Genomic DNA, 18457 nt, shown 5'->3' on the forward strand with positions numbered 1-18457 from the left:
ATAACATTAATATGTATGTATTATGTATGCATATTCGAATTAGACTACATAGAATATCTGCAGTAGCAGTTTGGTTTTTTGTGGTAGGGTTGCCATCCACAACATCTCCCCTTTTAAGATGAATAATCTCGGAACCACTCCGGCTCACGTCTTATACGACTGGAACGGCGAACTGAAGACGGTTGTATAGTAGGTTGTCTTCCTGTCGTTGTAGGTTGGGGTGTGAGTGGTTCTTCACTAGGTTGCTGATGACCTTGAATGGACGGTTGAGTAGATTCGGCAATAGGAATACCAACGGATGCACTCTCAGCAGGTGGTACTGTATTGTCATCACGATCAGCTGCAACGTCGATGTTTTGATTATGAGTAGTTTGAGGTGGATGATTCATATCAAAAATATCCAGCCACGGCATAACATTTGGTGTTGGTGAATAGCGAGGTCGCAGTTGATTGGCGTGAGACTTCATGGCTTTGAAATACGGGAATGATGTTAGTTCAACTTCATAGTTGACACTTCCAGTTCGATTTTTAACAACGGCAGGGGCCCAGAAAAACTTATTGTGCTTGAAAACCTTAGCGTAGACCTCGGCACCGATATCGAACGATCTGTTTTTGGCGTTGAATCGCCGATTGTATTGGGCTTCCATCTTCTCGTTGCGTTGGTTCGAAACTTCTTTTGGTTTGAGAATCAAGTCCAAATTGATTCTCACTTTCCTCCCCAAAAATAATTCAGAAGGTGATTTTCCTTCACTGGCGTTGATGTTGTCTGTTGCTCTGTAGTACAGCAAAAATTCGCGTATACCATTAATGCAGTTTTGATGTTTCTTCAAGGCTCGCTTGAACGTGTCTACAAAACGTTCCACCTGTCCGTTTGATTGTGGGTGGAATGGGGCGGTACGGATGTGTTCAATGCCATTCTTTTTACAAAACAAAACAAATTCTTGTGAGGTAAATTGTGTTCCATTATCACTCACCAATGATTCTGGATATCCAAATTTTGAAAAATAATCCCTGAGACAATCGATTGTTGCTGATGACGTCATCGATTTGACTGTGTAGACTTCGGGATATTTGGAGTACGCATCAATAATCAAAAGGTAACTCTTTTGATTCACCGGTCCTGCAAAGTCAATGTGCACACGTTGCATTGGTCTTTCAGCAAGAGGCCATGACTGAAGCGTTGCTCTTGGTGGTGATTTTGCTGTTGATACACAAATATCGCATTGTTTTACAAGGGTTTCCACATCTTTGTCGATATTCGGCCAATATACAAAACTTCGTGCTAACGCCTTGGTACGAACGATGCCCTGATGACCTTTGTGAAGTTGTTTCAATACCCGTTGACGTAAAGATTTGGGGATAACCATTCTGTCTTGGTATAGAAGGCAATTGTCACAAATTGTCAAACTTTCTCGCCGCTGGTAAAACGACTGCTCATCAGGATTTTTGTTGCTCGGCCAAGATGTTTGCAGATATTTGATGATATTTTGTAGGAGAGAGTCTTCCTCTGTAGCCGCTCGAATCATTTTGTATGTGATGGGCAATGCATTGATGTTGTCCTGAACAATGTATTTGATTTCGGCTTCTAATTCCGCGCAGGCAATTACAACATCCTCCTCCTGTTTGCGATTTTTATTAATCAACCTCGACAAAACATCAGCACATCCAAATTTTTGTGTTGGGACATAGGATAATTCAAAATCATATGATGTTAACGTTAATGCCCAACGTTGTAAGCGGCTTGCAGTGTGTGTGGGAATGCCTTTCTTACATCCAAAGATGGCTAGGAGAGGTTTGTGGTCTGTGTGTAGCTTGAACCGACGACCATAAAGCATTTTGTGGAATCTGCTGACTGCAAAAACAAGAGCTAACCCCTCTTTTTCAATTTGCGAATAATTCCGCTCTGCTGGCGTCAATGAACGTGAAACGTGATATACGGCTTTTTCGCTTCCGTCGGGGAAGATATGACAAATGTAGGCTCCAATGCCGATATTCGATGCATCTGCTGCAACCTTTATTGGTAACCTCGGATCGTAGTGGGTGAGCATTAGATTGGATGCCAAAATCTCCTTAAATTTCTTGAATGCCTCATCGCAAGATTTGTCCCACATCCAATCTCGGTTCTGTTTAAGCAGATCATCTAAAGGAGCCCGTAGTTGTCGCATTTTCCTTATGAATTTTCCGTAATAGTTTATGGCACCTAGGAAGGAACGTAGTTCGGACACATTTGTTGGGGCTGGCATGTCCAAAATGGCGGAAATCTTTAATGGATCCGGACGAATTCCACTTCCATCTACCTTATATCCCAGATAGGTGCAACTTCGAGAAAAGAAATCACATTTATTAATATTTATTGTAAGACCATACCTTTGAAAACGTTGGAAGACTTCATCGACCGCTGTTTCATTCTCCTTCTTAGATGGCGTTGCAATGATGACGTCATCAAGGTACGGATGTGCAAACTTGACACCTGACAGGATAGTGTCAATTGCTTGTTGGAAAGCGCCAGGTGCAGATTTGATTCCCGGAGCAAGGCGGTTGAAGGTGTAGAGTCCTCTGTGTGTGTTGATTGTGAGGATTTCCTTCGTAGTATCGTCGACTTCCATTTGCATGTAAGCATCCGTCAAATCAATACGGGTAAAATACCTACAGTTGTTGAAATTTACGAAGATGTCATCAGGCAATGGAAGAGGGTAGGTGTGAGTTTCCATACACTCGTTGAGGCCGGTAGAATAATCACCGCAAATTCGAACCTTACCATTGGCCCTTTTGACAACAACTATGGGTGCAGCCCACCTAGAGTAACTTACAGGTGTGATAATGTTGGCTTGTTCCAATCGTTGAAGTTCGTCATCCACTTGTTTCAACGCAGCATAGGCAACCGGTCGCTTAGGCTTGAAAACCGGAACAGAATCTTCCTTTAATTTCAGGTTGACTTTGAAAAGGGAACAATGACCTGGTTTTGATGAAAATATAGACGGATATTTTCTTTTGAACACCTCTATTTGCGACGATGTGATGCTGTTGCAAATGTATTCGATTGGCATTGTCCAAACTCCAAGCTTATCCATGACATCAGTGCCCATGACATTCAAATTGTTGTTGTTGGAGACGAAAAGTGTTGTTGATATTAGCTTCCCGTTGAATTCCAACTGCACACAGCACTGGCCTTTTAGCTGTAGGATATTCCCGGATGCATCCCTCGCAGTATGCACTGGCTTTGATAGCGTTGGTTTATTTATTTGCTGCCACATCTTTCGAGAAATAATTGTGATGTCCGCACCAGTATCAAACTGCAAACGCTGCTTAACACCATTAATTTTTACATTAATGTGTTTTCTGTTAGCAGCGATGTTGTTAACAGCAGTGATGCTCACTTGTGGTTTGGTGTGATGCTTCTTTTTGTTCTTTTTATCACTGCGCTGCTTAGATGTTGCTGCAAAACACGAGCAGTAGCCTTCTTTGTGACCGACGTTACCGCACTGCTCACATAAGTGTTTGGTGTATTTGCAATTTTTGACAAAATGCATTTCTCCGCACTGCCAACATGGTCGTCTCGGCTTTTCGCTTGGAGCAGCGCTGCTCTGTGCCTTTGCTTTTTTCTTCTGTTGGTTTTTTACGGCATGCACTACATTTTGTTCGACGGCGGCAGCATCATTTTTCAGGCTGAGCATTCGATGAACCTCGGCCACCATTTTGTCGATTGTGTATGCTCCGTTGGTGTCTCCCTCCAAAAAGTGCAGAAGGCGAGCTCTTACGTCAGTATCTTCTGGCATCTGTAATCCTCTTAGGAACATCAGGCACTTGAACTGGTTTTCCGTAAGCTTACCAAATTCGAAGTGGTCACAATTCCTGTTCACCACGGCTCCGTATGAAACAAAATCCATATCTGGTGATTTGGTGAACTGTAGGCAAGCAACACGAGCACTGAACAATGACTCCTTTCTACCAAACAGCATTTTGAGTGTGGACACTGTTGTTTGAAAATCCAAATCGCGAGGCACTTTGGGCAGGAGGTAATCGGTGTATTTGTCGAAAATTTGTGGATCTAATTTTCTCAACACTAACCTAACTTTTTGTGGGTCAGGGAGTTTATTCGCATCTTCGCCGAATAAATGGTCGTAACGTGCGTACCAAGCCTCAAATGTTAGGTTAGATTCTGGATCGTACACAAAATCTTTGATACACTTCGACAGCATTTCCATTACTCCTCCTGAATTTGCACTTGTTGAAGCATTATCTGTTAGCGATGACGATTCCGCATTCGCTTTAGCAAGTTCCACTAACTTCTCCATCAGCGATTGCTGTTGTGTCAGTATATTTTGCAGAGTTTGGTCCATTGTGGGTATCGTTTATTTTAATAACACACTAAAAACACCTCGTCGCCACTGTTGTGTCCCTTACTTATGAAAATAAGACACAAGATCCGTATACTTAAATACGTTAATAAAACTATTTATTTAATTTAATTATTTATGACAAGTCACAGGTTCGCACTTGGACGGTAGAAAGCAAAGTGATCTTTTTAAATTCTGCTTTGTCTCTCGACATCAGCACATACATACATGTAACGGCATATCAGTTTAGATAAATATGTAACAAACAAAATTGTATGTGCAAATCAAATGTATGTACGTATGTATGTACAAATGTGCGAATGAGAAAGAAGCAGAATATGTAAAATAGAAACATAACATTAATATGTATGTATTATGTATGCATATTCGAATTAGACTACATAGAATATCTGCAGTAGCAGTTTGGTTTTTTGTGGTAGGGTTGCCATCCACAACAAAATGTAGTTTTTCAAGTTCATTATTTCTCCAAATATTGTTTTCTTGTCCTTATCTACAAATTTGCTTCAGAGGTCAGAAGAAGATTCGCATTGGTTTCAGAGATATAGCCCCGAATTTCTTTAAATACTCAATATTTAACCATGTTTAGATGGGGCCATAAAATCCGAGCTGGATCTGACACAACAAAACCCAACTAGGGTTTCTTGTCGTTTGGGTCTGTACTTTCAAAAAATCTTCAGTTCGAATTGTTTGCACAAGATCACCTTAAAAATGTTGCACAGTGTAATTACCGAAATTGTAAGCATTTTAATTTTAACGACAATTGTCGGTAACTCAAAAAATGAGTTAGAGAATCGCACTAGTGGTCGTCATAAAATTGGGGAAGAGTTTTTAATTTTATTTTGTCAGCGTTTGCCTTTTTCATCGGTTTTTGTCCTTTTTTGTCTTCATTGTGAAATAATCGCCAAACAAAAGTCGAAAAATCAGTTCTACCATTTTTTACTTGAAGAAATTTGTCTGGTAGCCTGTGGTAGAAGAGAAAGAAATTTTTGCTCTCTCCTCTCTTAAAAATTGCTTCCAGTTTTACCACTTTTTGGGGTTAAGGAAGGCTTTGCAGGTTAAAAATGGTAACAAATGTTAAAAATGGTAACCTAAAGTAAGTAAAGGAACACAGCTCATGCAACGCCAAAATGTTATGTGTTTTTTTCATGGCACAATTACCCAGGTAGTGGCATCGTAAAATTTTGAATTTGTTATGTCAAAATTTTCTTTATGTTGTTGGGGAAATTACAACAAAAATAATTTTTTTATAAAGGAATTTGACTTTTCATATTCGATCAGCTGGTGTGATACCACTACCTGGTAGTTCTGCCATGGGTTTTTGGACAGTTTGACAGTTTTCGATAATTGAGAAATATTGTCATTCAAAACTGACAATAGCTTTGTTCCAGAACTAAAATGTTTTTAAAATTTTTACCACTTTTACACATTTTACCCGAAAAAGCGTTCCCGTACACAAAAAAAGTCGTAAAATGTTCACTTCTATTTAAACAAAAATGGCGCTGAATGAAGCTCTCTTTAAAAACTTTTTACACGGCAAATTTGGGCGAGTAAAAAAAATAGTAACATGGTTGCCGCCGTCTGATTGGCGGATACGCCGACTATGACATTTGTTCCAGTTTTTAGACGTATTTTCCATTTTTATGTTCCCGAACTATTTTAAACACCTTGTGTTTGAGAACAAATTTTTTGCAGTTCTCTCTTTTACGAGTTTTACTATTAAAAAGTACTGGAACGAAGCTAATGAGTACTGCACTTAAGAAAACAATAGGTCTGTTCCAGAACTGCAAGATCTACTAATTTTTACTATTTTCTTCGATAACAGTTTTCTCCTTTATAAAAGTTTGCATTTCACATTTTCATAGAAACCAGCCCCTGGTTGGAGTTTGAACATAAATTCTCGCCAACCAATACATAAACTGCAATAATCTACTAATTTTTACTACGATAACAAATTTTCTTTTATGTTATCGAAAAAAATTGTAAAAATTGGTAGATTCTTTCATTTCTGGAACAGACCAAATGTTGCTACTATCAATTTCACGAACTGGAAAAAAGCCTTCGATTGAATGTATATGTATTGAAATTGATTCTACACACAAGTCTTATTAATGGTTATGGAAGCACCCTTTTATTCAAAAGGGTTCCTTTCCTTCAGAAACGTTGTATAGAAGCACCATTTCTTTCAGAAAGTGGTTAAGGTACCACCCTTTCTTTAAGAAAGTGTCTATGGAAGCACCCTTTCTTTAAGAAAGGGTATATGGAAGCACCATTTCTTTCAGAAAAGGGTATGTGAAAGCACCCTTTCTTTCAGCAAGGGTCTATGGAACACCCATAATTTATACAAATTTTCTATAAAAAACAAGGAGAAAATTAGATATCATTTTCTTACTCTTCTTCACTTTATTCATGAGATTTTCAGTCTGATGTTGACAACCATCCCCAGGAATATGCATTTTAGAAGAAAGGCTTTTAATTCATTTTATTATAAATATGTATATGGAACTCTAATCCAAAATTTAACCAAACAAATTTTCAAATGCCTTCCCAAATATGCTTCTATAATCTTCTGTTTGATGGTTCTTCAACATTTTGCGGTAATTTTGATACTCCTCATTAATAGTAGAGTCCTGTGGTCCCCATCCTTTTGATGGCATGAATATGCCACACAATTTCTAAACGAAAAAGCGTAGGAATTATAAAAAATCGACTGAAGTTATTAAAGAAAAGACTCACCTTCCTTAAACTGAAATCAGGATGTTGTTGATAAAATTCATACAATGCCCAGCCGGGAAGTTGCAAAAGACCCAATGCAGCCAGACACCAACCAAAAACTAGAAACAATTTGTCACAATTGTCATTGAATCTGAAAAATGTCTCATATCCTCTCTTACCATGAGCAATTGTGGGATAATCCACATTTTTATATGTCAAAGGCTGCAAATCCAGCAAGGTATAGATGAGTACAGCCAACATTAGACCGGGGGTGATGAGGCCCCAACACAAACGCCAATAGATGCCAGTTTTTATGCCCACCATAAATTTAATGTCCTCACAAAAACGTTTAACACCTAGAAGACAGTAAAAAGTTAAATCCTACATTTGCGTTTCTCCCTTCTACTTACCATACACCCAACCCACAGCCAGGAGCTCACCAATGGCCAATATCAATGCAGTAAATGATACACCATAAAAATCCACCAAATTTAATATAAATTGACCACCAGGACACATATACAAAATGCTAATGCTGAAACCCAATACAGCCAATGTCACAGCCAAAGGCCAATTTTCAATCGCCGTAAAACGATCACGTATTACACGAATTATACAGCTGCCCATGCCCACTGTGCTGCCGATACCTAATACAAATAACATTAAAAAGAAAAGAACCGCAAATGCCTTTTAGGTAGTTTTGTTTTAACGCATCCATGGAGGCTTGCGAAGCCTTGATAGCTTACCTGTGGTATAAAATCAAATTTAGCTATGGCATCGGGATAGGAAATAAATGCCAAGCCAGCTCCACCCTTTACAACATTGGCAATATCCGCATTACCAGTTTGATGGGCTAAATTTCCCAATATCCCGAAAGTAATGCAACCGGCAATGATGGAGGAGCAGGAATCCATGGTGGTTATGATAACAATGTCACTGTAAGTAATTTAAGAATCAGAGAAGATAAAGAAGTTAACAAATTTTATATAATATCTTTCCAGAGTCCCTTACTTGTAAACATTTCGGGAGAAATTATTGTAAGAGGCATATGTTATGAGAGTACCAAAACAAATGGCCAAACTGAAAAACACTTGAGTAACAGCAGCATACCATACCTAGAGAGATTATTATTAAAAGTTTTGGTTGAGATAAAATATTAATAATTGTTTTTACTACTTACCAAAGGATTCAATAACTCCTCCCAATGTGGTTTAAAGAAATAAATAATACCTTCCATGGCTCCAGGCAGGGTAACGGCTCTTATAAGCAAAATAATCAGTACCACATAAGGAAAAACTCCAAGGAAGTAGGCAGCTTTACCGGAACTTTTAACACCTAGTGGTATAAGAGATTAAGCATATGAAATCATAATTCCAATTTAATAGGTTATGAAGAAATTGAGGTTAGGTACACACACAAAAGGTTATCTTGAGATTGAGGTTATCTTTATAATATCCAATAAGAATCTCTGATATTTTGCCTATAGGAGTAATATATATAACTGCGAATAATGAATAATGTGGACTTTACACCCAAGTGGTCATATACTTTACAGTAGACGATTAAAGGAGGCATCTACTCCACAGTAGACGACCCAAGGGGTCATCTACTCTACAGTAAACGACCGAGAGGGTCAATTATTCTACAGTAGACGACCCATGGGGCCATCTGCTCTACAGTAGACGACCCAAGGGGCCATCTACTCTGCAGTAGACGACCCAAGGGGACATATACTCTACAGAAGACGACCCAAGGGGCCATATACTCTACATTAGACGACCCATGGGGCCATCTACTCTACAGTGGACGACCATAGGGGCCATCTACTCTACAATATATGACCCAAGGGGCAGTATACTATCATCTACTCTAGAGTAGATGACCGAGAAGGGCCATTTACTCTACAGTAGACGACCCAAGGAGCCGTATAGTTAACATTAGACGACCCAAGGGGTCATCAACTCGACAGTAGACGACCCAAGGGGTCATCAACTCGACAGTAGACGACACAAGGGGTCATCTACTCGACAGTAGACGACCCGAGGGGTCAACTACTCGACAGTAGACGACCCAAAGGGGTCATCTACTCGACAGTAGACGACACAAGGGGTCATCTACTCGACAGTAGACGACCCAAGGGGTCATCTACTCGACAGTAGACGACACAAGGGGTCATCTACTCGACAGTAGACGACCCAAGGGGTCATCTACAAGGGGCCGTATAGTTAACATTAGACGACCCAAGGGGCCATCTACTCTACAGTAGACGACCCAAGGGGTCATCAACTCTACAGTAGACGACCCAAGGGGTCATCTACTCGACAGTAGACGACACAAGAGGTCATCTACTCGACAGTAGACGACCCAAGGGGTCATCTACTCGACAGTAGACGACACAAGGGGTCATCTACTCGACAGTAGACAACCCAAGGGGTCATCTACTCGACAGTAGACGACACAAGGGGTCATCTACTCGACAGTAGACGACACAAGGGGTCATCTACTCGACAGTAGACGACCCAAGGGGTCATCTACTCGACAGTAGACGACCCAAGGGGTCATCTACTCGACAGTAGACGACCCAAGGGGTCATCTACTCGACAGTAGACGACCCAAGGGGTCATCTACTCGGCAGTAGACGACCCAAGGGGTCATCTACTCGGCAGTAGACGACCCAAGGGGTCATCTACTCGACAGTAGACGACCCAAGGGGTCATCTACTCGACAGTAGATGACACAAGGGGTCATCTACTCGACAGTAGACGACCCAAAGGGGTCATCTACTCGACAGTAGACGACACAAGGGCTCATCTACTCGACAGTAGACGACACAAGGGGTCATCTACTCGACAGTAGACGACCCAAGGGGCCATCTGCTCGACAGTAGACGACCCAAGGGGTCATCAACTCTACAGTAGACGACCCAAGGGGTCATCAACTCTACAGTAGACGACCCAAGGGGTCATCAACTCTACAGTAGACGACCCAAGGGGTCATCTACTCGACAGTAGACGACCCAAGGGGTCATCTACTCGACAGTAGACAACCCAAGGGGTCATCTACTCGACAGTAGACGACACAAGGGGTCATCTACTCGACAGTAGACGACCCAAGGGGTCATCTACTCGACAGTAGACGACACAAGGGGTCATCTACTCGACAGTAGACGACCCAAGGGGTCATCTACAAGGAGCCGTATAGTTAACATTAGACGACCCAAGGGGCCATCTACTCTACAGTAGACTAACCTAGGGACTACTCGACAGTAGACGACCCAAGGGGTCATCTACTCGACAGTAGACGACCCAAGGGGTCATCTACTCGACAGTAGACGACCCAAGGGGTCATCTACTCGACAGTAGACGACCCAAGGGGTCATCTACTCGACAGTAGACGACCCAAGGGGTCATCTACTCGACAGTAGACGACCCAAGGGGTCATCTACTCGACAGTAGACGACCCAAGGGGTCATCTACTCGACAGTAGACGACCCAAGACGTCATCTACTCGACAGTAGACGACCCAAGACGTCATCTACTCGACAGTAGACGACCCAAGAGGTCATCTACTCGACAGTAGACGACCCAAGAGGTCATCTACTCGACAGTAGACGACCCAAGAGGTCATCTACTCGACAGTAGACGACCCAAGAGGTCATCTACTCGACAGTAGACGACCCAAGTGGTCATCTACTCTATAGCGGACGAGCCAAGGGGTCATCTACTCGACAGTAGACGACCCAAGGGGTCATCTACTCGACAGTAGACGACCCAAGGGGTCATCTACTCGACAGTAGACGACCCAACGGGAAACTCTTGTAGTTAACGGACGTGCTTCAAACTTTCGCGCATTGTGTCGACGATCTTTTCTTTTTTACAAAATTCAATTTTTTCCCCATTGATTTTGTTGTTTTAAATATCATTTTTCAATATGGACTTTTTACAAGTACCAACAATTTCGTGTTACAAATGCAAAACAGCAATAACTACCAATACCTACATATGGTGTCGTAGCTGCGACAGAAAATTTCATTTCTCACCATGTTCTGTGCTGTCAGAGAATAGTTACAAAACCATGACTACAAAGAAAAAATTGGAGTGGAAATGCGAAATTTGTAAACCACGGCATAAATCCCTCAACAGTTATCACTCATTTGTTTACGAAGGAGAACAACCAACAACGAGTGGTTTTAATACACAACAACAGGACATGTATCAAGAGAACGGCGGTGATGATGATGATGTGTTCAACGACAACAGAAGAAAACGTTCGAGAGATGAATCAACAACAAATTCCACGGTCAACAACAACAACAACGCAACACAACAGCCAAATAGTCGAAACACCAACAATGCTGAGTATGCTGAACTTCGATCAGACATGGGAGAGCTTAAGGATGCAATGAAAGAGATGATGAAAACCATGAACGCAATGACCATATCAAACCAAACAATGACAGAGAGACTTAATGTGAACATTGAAAAAATAAATGAAACGCTCACAAATTTGTCAACTCAGGTCGTTGAACTACAAAACAAAGACCTTGAGAAAAGCAAACAAATAAATGAAATGCATACAAAGATGAGACGACTTGAGCAGAGATTATTAGAAAAACACATAGAAATTAATAATTCTAATGCGGCAGCAATGGATGCGGAGACTGTAGTGAAAAAAATTGCTGCCTCTGTTGGCGTCGATGTGAACGAAGCTCACATCGAGAATGCATATAGCATTAAAAATAAAAACAAAATTATTGTGGAGTTCTCTTCACTAAAGAAAAAGAAAGAAATGATGGGTAAATTAAAAAGGCATAGAGTTGATGAAAATGTGCTTGATGAGAGCAAAGATAACCCAACGAATAAATACATCTATGTAAATGATGAACTCACTCCAGACAACAGGCGCATCTTATGGATGGCTAAAACAAGAGCCAAGGAAAATGGATGGAGATATGTTTGGGTGAAAGATGGGCGCATCTATGCGAAAAGGAATGAAACATCAACTCAAATAATAATAAACAATCCGTCAGATGTTGAACTGATCACAGCAACACAATAAATGCCTATGCATCCACTATTTTTTATTCTCAAATTGTTTAATTCGAAACTAAAGAAAAATTTAAATAAACAAGGCCTATTTTTTTAACCTTTTTTTATGAAAAAAAGAGATAAACTTACATGTAAAGTGATTTAACCCTAAACATTTCAGAAAATAAAACTTTTAATAATTTCATGAAAAAATACTGAACTAAAATCTAAATTAGTAAATCTTTAATATAAAAATAAAAACAAAACAACATGAGTTATACGGAAGAAATACTTAATAGCTTCAACGAACTTGAAATAAACCGTCTAGATAACGCTTTATCAGTTATCTATTTAAATATACGATCGCTAAGAAAAAACTTTCAAACATTTTTGGCAAATACTTCAAAAATATTAGATAAAATACAGTTAATAATATTCTGTGAAACCAATATTAAAGATGAGGAAAACAGTTTTTACTCGATTGACGGGTTTAACACTATTTTTCTTAACAGAGAGGGAAAAGGCGGAGGAGTTGCCATCTATATAAATGAAGCAGTCAAATTTAAGAACATGTCTATAGATACACAATCAGCTGAAGTCTTAAAAATTGATATAACATTCGCTAATAACATAAGTGCAACAGTTCTTGCAATTTATCGTCCGCCAAGCAAAAGTATATCACTTTTCCTAAATGAGTTGGAACAAATATTTAACAATATTGCGCCTAAAAGAAAGATTATAATGCTAGGAGATATAAACATCGATATAATCAAGCAGAACACAAAGACATGTAACTATCTTAGTCTAATGACGTCTAATGGCCTACAGTGTATGATCTCAAAAGCAACTAGAGAAGATGAAAACTCAATAGCCAAAACATGTATTGACCATCTCTTTATTAGATGGGACAGAAAACTGGAACAAGGTTATGCTGCTGTAGTAGTAACATCAGGTATCTCGGATCATCATGCTCTCCTGGGTTGCGTAAAGGAATCCAACTCCAATACAAAGAAACGTGTACGGATTGACACAGAACATAAAATTAACGGTCAGAAAGTAAACTATCAGATGTCAAGAATTAAGTGGGAAGACATGATCAGTAGATCCAAAGATACAAATGAACTTTTCAATAACATAAATAATACATTCACAGATATATACAAAAACGCAAAAACAACACAACCAAAATATAAGAAACGAAACCCATACCCATGGCTTACTGAAAGAATCCTAAACTTATGTAACACCAGGGATAAACTATATAGAAAGTGGTCCCAAAATAAACAGAACAAAACAAATGAAATTATATATAAAACCTTTAATAACAAACTAAACAAAGAAATAACTAAGGCAAAAAATTCTTATTTTTATAACGAATTCGTTAAAAACACATTCAATATACGTGGAACATGGCAAACGATAAATAAAATAACAGGAAAGAAAGTAAGTAATATTGATGAACAAATCAAATCTAACTTCAAAGAAGAGAATGTGAAAGACATAGCTGATAACTTCGCTATTAACTTCAAGCAAAATGTAATCAATATTGTACACGATTGTGATATTACAACCTTAAACACGAGAGTTGAAAGAATCGTACCCAACTCAATATTTATTGAATACGCCACAGAACCCGAAATAAAAAAAAAGTCCTGGTATGGATAATATAAGAGCCATAGACATAAAATGCAATGCAGATATTCTCACGCCAATTATAACAAAACTTATAAATGGTAGCCTACGCGAATCATCAATCCCACAACTTTTTAAGACATCAATAATAAGACCCATTTATAAAGGAGGAAATAAATCAGATTATAATAACTACAGGCCGATCTCTATTTTACCTGTTCTAGAGAAAGTACTTGAGGAAATAGTCGTTAGAAGACTAACGAGTTTTTTAACTAAATACAAATTTATAAACAAAAACCAATATGGTTTTCAAAAAAACAAAAATATAAACCAATTACTTGGTCATTTCACAAACCACATTAACCAAAATAGATCAACAAAAACAATGCCTTGCACTATTCATTGATTTTAGTAAGGCTTTCGATACTTTATCACATGAAAAGATTATAAAGGTACTAGAAAAAAGTGGTATAAGAGGACATTGTCTACACTGGTTCAAGGAATATCTCACCTACAGATCTTTCAGCGTGCGAATAGATAAAACTGATAGCAATAAAATGCCCATAAAGTTCGGAGTACCACAGGGATCAAAATTAGGACCATTTACACAAATGAGATGACACAGAACTTACAACACAGCACATCGTTTACATATGCAGACGATACGGCGATAATTGTTTGTAACAAGGATAAAGCTGCAGCAACAAACACAAGGCAGAACGAACTTAATATAATTTCAAGATGGTGCCACGATAATGGTCTTATAATTAACCCTAATAAAACCAAATTCATGCACATAAGGCCAAGGAGCATACCAAAATGTAACACCCCTTTAATATTCCACAACAACGATTGTCTCCATTCATACATCCATGAAACAAATATAAACATTGAAGACAAATGTACAGCAAAACTAGAAATCGTGGAGTGTTATAAATACCTAGGTGTCCATCTCGACCACAATTTTAAGTGGAAAACACATATCGACGAAATAATTAAAAAGTTACGTAAATCAGCGTTTGCAATTTACCACCTTGGAAATTGCGCCCCCTACAATGTACTGAAGCAAGTATATCACTCTTTAGTGGAATCTACATTGAGACACGGTATCACCGCCTGGGGTAATGCAAGATACTGCAGGAAATTACAAGATGTCCAAGACAGAATAGTGAAATCAATATATAAAAAATCAAACAAACCTACAAAAAACAATACATACTAAATATAAAAGAGATATACGCAACAACAATCGTAAGCGAATTCGGCGTTGACATAAGCCTAGCGAAGAAAATACAGCACGAACAGAATACTAGAAGACGAACACAAGGACGTTACACAATACCAAAATTTAAAAACGAATATGGGAAATTATCTTTAGCCGTTGCACTCCCAACTGTATTGAACGAGTTGCCAACCAATATCCTAGACATAAGAAATAAACATATCAAAACGAAGCACATTAAAAAGTATTATATTGAAAGCTAGTTTGAAAATCTTGAAGAAATATCAAATATTAAACAATGTTTTAAACTATATATATTTATACATATTATTTTATTTTCTACAAACCACAGACAAGCCTATGAGGCTTCGTGGGATTAAAGAATGAAATGTAAATTATTATAAATATTTCGTCAATAAAGAAATTTGAATTGAAAAAAAAAAAGTAGACGAAGCAAGAGGTCATCCACTCTACAGTAGACGACCCTAGCGGCCATCTACTCTACAGTAGACGAACCAAGGGGCCGTATAGTTTACATTAGACGACCCAAGGGGCTACCTACCCTACAACAGAAGGCCCAAGGTCCATTTACTCTACAGTAGACGACCCAAGGGGCCATCCACTCTACAGTAGACGACACAAGGGGCCATCTACTCTACAGTAGACGACCCAAGGGGCCGTATAGTTTACATTAGACGACCCAAGGGGCTACCTACCCTACAGCAGAAGGCCCAAGGTCCATCTACTCTACAGTAGACGACCCAAGGGGCCATCTACTCTACAGTAGACGACCCAAGGGGCCATCTACTCTACAGTAGACGACCCAAGAGGCCATCTACTCTACAGTAGACGACCCAAAGCGCCATCCACTCTACAGTAGACGACCCAAAGCGCCATCCACTCTACAGTAGACGACCCAAGGGGCCATCTACTCTACAGTAGACGACCCAAGGGGCCATCTACTCTACAGTAGACGACCCAAGGGGCCACCTACTCTGCAGTAGACGAACCAAGGGGCCATCTACTCTGCAGTAGACGACCCAAGGGGCCATCTACTCTGCAGTAGACGACCCAAGGGGCCACCTACTCTGCAGTAGACGACCCAAGGGGCCATCTACTCTACAGTAGACGACCCAAGGGGCCATCTACTCTACAGTAGACGACCCAAGGGGCCATCTACTCTACAGTAGACGACCCAAGGGGCCATCTACTCTACAGTAGACGACCCAAGGGGCCATCTACTCTACAGTAGACGACCCAAGGGGCCATCTACTCTACAGTAGACGACCCTAGGGGCCATCTCCTCTACAGTAGGCGACGCTAGGGGCCATCTACTCTACAGTATTCGACCCTATGAGCCATCTTATAAATACCTTCTATTGGAAGTTCTTTCTGAAATAATCTAGACAGCACATTTATGTTCTGAAAAGTGTTCTTCTCTAAACTGAATGCCTTAGAAGCTCGGTAAGGTGTAAAGTCCTTTAATTGCATCTTTTTAGGTTAGGAAATCTAGAAAATCTTACCTCTTATTAAAACGCCGCCAATAATAATCCATGAAACTGCTAAACAACCCACCAATTGCCAATTTGGTAGACCGATGCCATCATTTATGTTCTCATATTCGTGTAAAATTTCCTTCCTATAAAAAAGAAAACACAAATAAATTCATTCCAACCTCAATTTTTTGTTGGTAATAACTTACTCAAAATATAACTCAGCTGGTGACATTGTTCCTCCTGTAGTATTAACAACGCTGGTATTGTTATCTCCTTCTCCCTGTGGGACATATTCCAAACATTCTGTACCCCATTCGGGTTTACATGTACTCCAGGGGAGGACACTTGAAAATGAGGCAATTAAATATCTCAAAGTTAAGGCCATAATGCTGGAATAATATGTTATGGAAGCTGTGGTGGCCAGCACTTGACCAGCAGCAACACCTAGAGGGGGAGGTGGAGAATAGTTTTAGAAATTTAAAGGCAGAGACAAATTCGTGGGTTCTTGTAGAGTAGGTGGTCCCTTGGGACGTCTACTGTAGAGGAGATGGCCCATCATGTTCTATAACCTTTCTATCTTACAAATTAGTTTGCATCTTACCCTTCATAACTGGTGCCATATCGAAAGCCTTGATGCAACCTCGGCCACAAAACTGACCCACCAATACCTCCAAATAATATACTGGTCGGCCAATAATCAGCAACACAATAAGATAAGGTATAACAAAGGTACCGCCACCATTTTGAAAGGCAATATAAGGAAAACGCCATATATTTCCCAAACCCACCGATAGGGAAATGCAGGAGAATAGAAATTCAATATCACTACCCCATGTTTCTTTGGGATTATTCGTTGCAGATTGGTTTTTTGATTTCGATTTCAGTAAACCTCCTTCTAACTCCATATCCCTTAGATTTCTTTTTTCTTATTCTAAGCGAAAATCGGTTAGATGTAACTCTTAAGCTGCTTAGTTTAATACTAAACGTTAAATTGTCACTATCAGCTTCCATGGCAGAGAGAGAAGAAAGCTTTTTTCTTCTTTGATCTCGTCATAATCACAATGATATGGGTTTATGACAGAAGGAGGTGTAAAATCATTAAATTGTATATCATGAAATCTCTGCTGCTGTTGTTGTTGTTACGTTTTTGATAGCAGATTTGCTGTTGTGATTAGTTTAAAAAAGTTTTCCGTATTATTTTGCGGTTAAATTAGTAAATTGCTGTTCAGTGTCTTGGGTAAAAAACGGGCACATTAACATCTACCCAGCAAAATAAATTGGAAGTAGTGCAATGTAGACTGCTTCTATCACGGCATGTTTTGATGCCGTTCAAACGGAGTCGTGAAAAAGGCACTCCAATCCTCACATTTTAACCGCATTTGGATGCAATCCAAAGAATCACATCCACTTGTCACATTTTAACAACATCCGGATGCAGTTCAACGGAGTCGTGAAAAAGGCACTCCAATTCCTCACAATTTAACAGCATCCGGATGCAGTCCAAACGGAGTCGTGAAAAAGGCACTCCGTTCGCTACATTTTATTAGCAGTTGTTAGAGATCCCTATATGTACATAAATCAGATTGTACATCTCTACAGGCAGCGGCTTTCATTTTCCAAAAAGAGATAAGCGTGTTAACATGTCCAAACATTTGTTAATACAAACTAAATAATAATTAATATTTAATTTGTGAACATTTTTCCGGCAACTCACCAGAAGAAAATTTCCGAATGGAGTGCTGTTGGAGTACGTGTCGAAATCTTAACTGGTGATGGGAAGACAACCCATTTAGCAAATGAAGCAAAAACAGTTCAGCTTGGAACAAATGCAAGCGGAGGAAACACGCATGTTTGCGATTGAATTCAATGGAGAATTTTCATAATTTGTGTTAATGTAATAAAGTTGTTAATATTTTTGTTTTGCACAAATAATAAATGCATTTTATTTGTTCTGGCATATTTTGTAATGGCTTGCACAATTTCCGCAGAATGCCTGTACCAAACACGTGC

General features: G+C 39.4%; 1 protein-coding gene across 1 annotated transcript; it reads right to left on the reverse strand.

Moving 5' to 3' along the window:
• Window positions 1-6819: 6819 nt before the first annotated feature.
• On the reverse strand, window positions 6820-17432 carry List (Lithium-inducible SLC6 transporter). Its single transcript, XM_073988708.1, has 10 exons — window positions 17049-17432; window positions 16654-16891; window positions 16475-16590; window positions 8251-8405; window positions 8082-8185; window positions 7817-8006; window positions 7481-7757; window positions 7250-7426; window positions 7092-7189; window positions 6820-7030 (listed from the first exon to the last, which is right to left on the reverse strand). Exons 1-10 carry the CDS (start codon window positions 17350-17352, stop codon window positions 6875-6877), a joined length of 1815 nt encoding a protein of 604 aa, XP_073844809.1. The 5' UTR covers window positions 17353-17432; the 3' UTR covers window positions 6820-6874.
• Window positions 17433-18457: the final 1025 nt, after the last annotated feature.

Source organism: Musca autumnalis, unplaced genomic scaffold (assembly GCF_047663935.1).
Source record: "Musca autumnalis isolate F117 unplaced genomic scaffold, ASM4766393v1 scaffold_5, whole genome shotgun sequence".
NCBI lineage: Eukaryota > Metazoa > Arthropoda > Insecta > Diptera > Muscidae > Musca > Musca autumnalis.

Bases quoted from the DNA above. Each gene is read 5' to 3' on its own strand.
- List (XM_073988708.1), bottom strand. From the start codon at position 17,352: ATGGAGTTAGAAGGAGGTTTACTGAAATCGAAATCAAAAAACCAATCT. The intron at 16,892-17,048 runs GTAAGATGCAAA...CTCCCCCTCTAG, and splicing joins TATGGCACCAGTTATGAAGG to GTGTTGCTGCTGGTCAAGTG. The intron at 8,007-8,081 runs GTAAGGGACTCT...AATTACTTACAG, and splicing joins TTCTCCCGAAATGTTTACAA to TGACATTGTTATCATAACCA.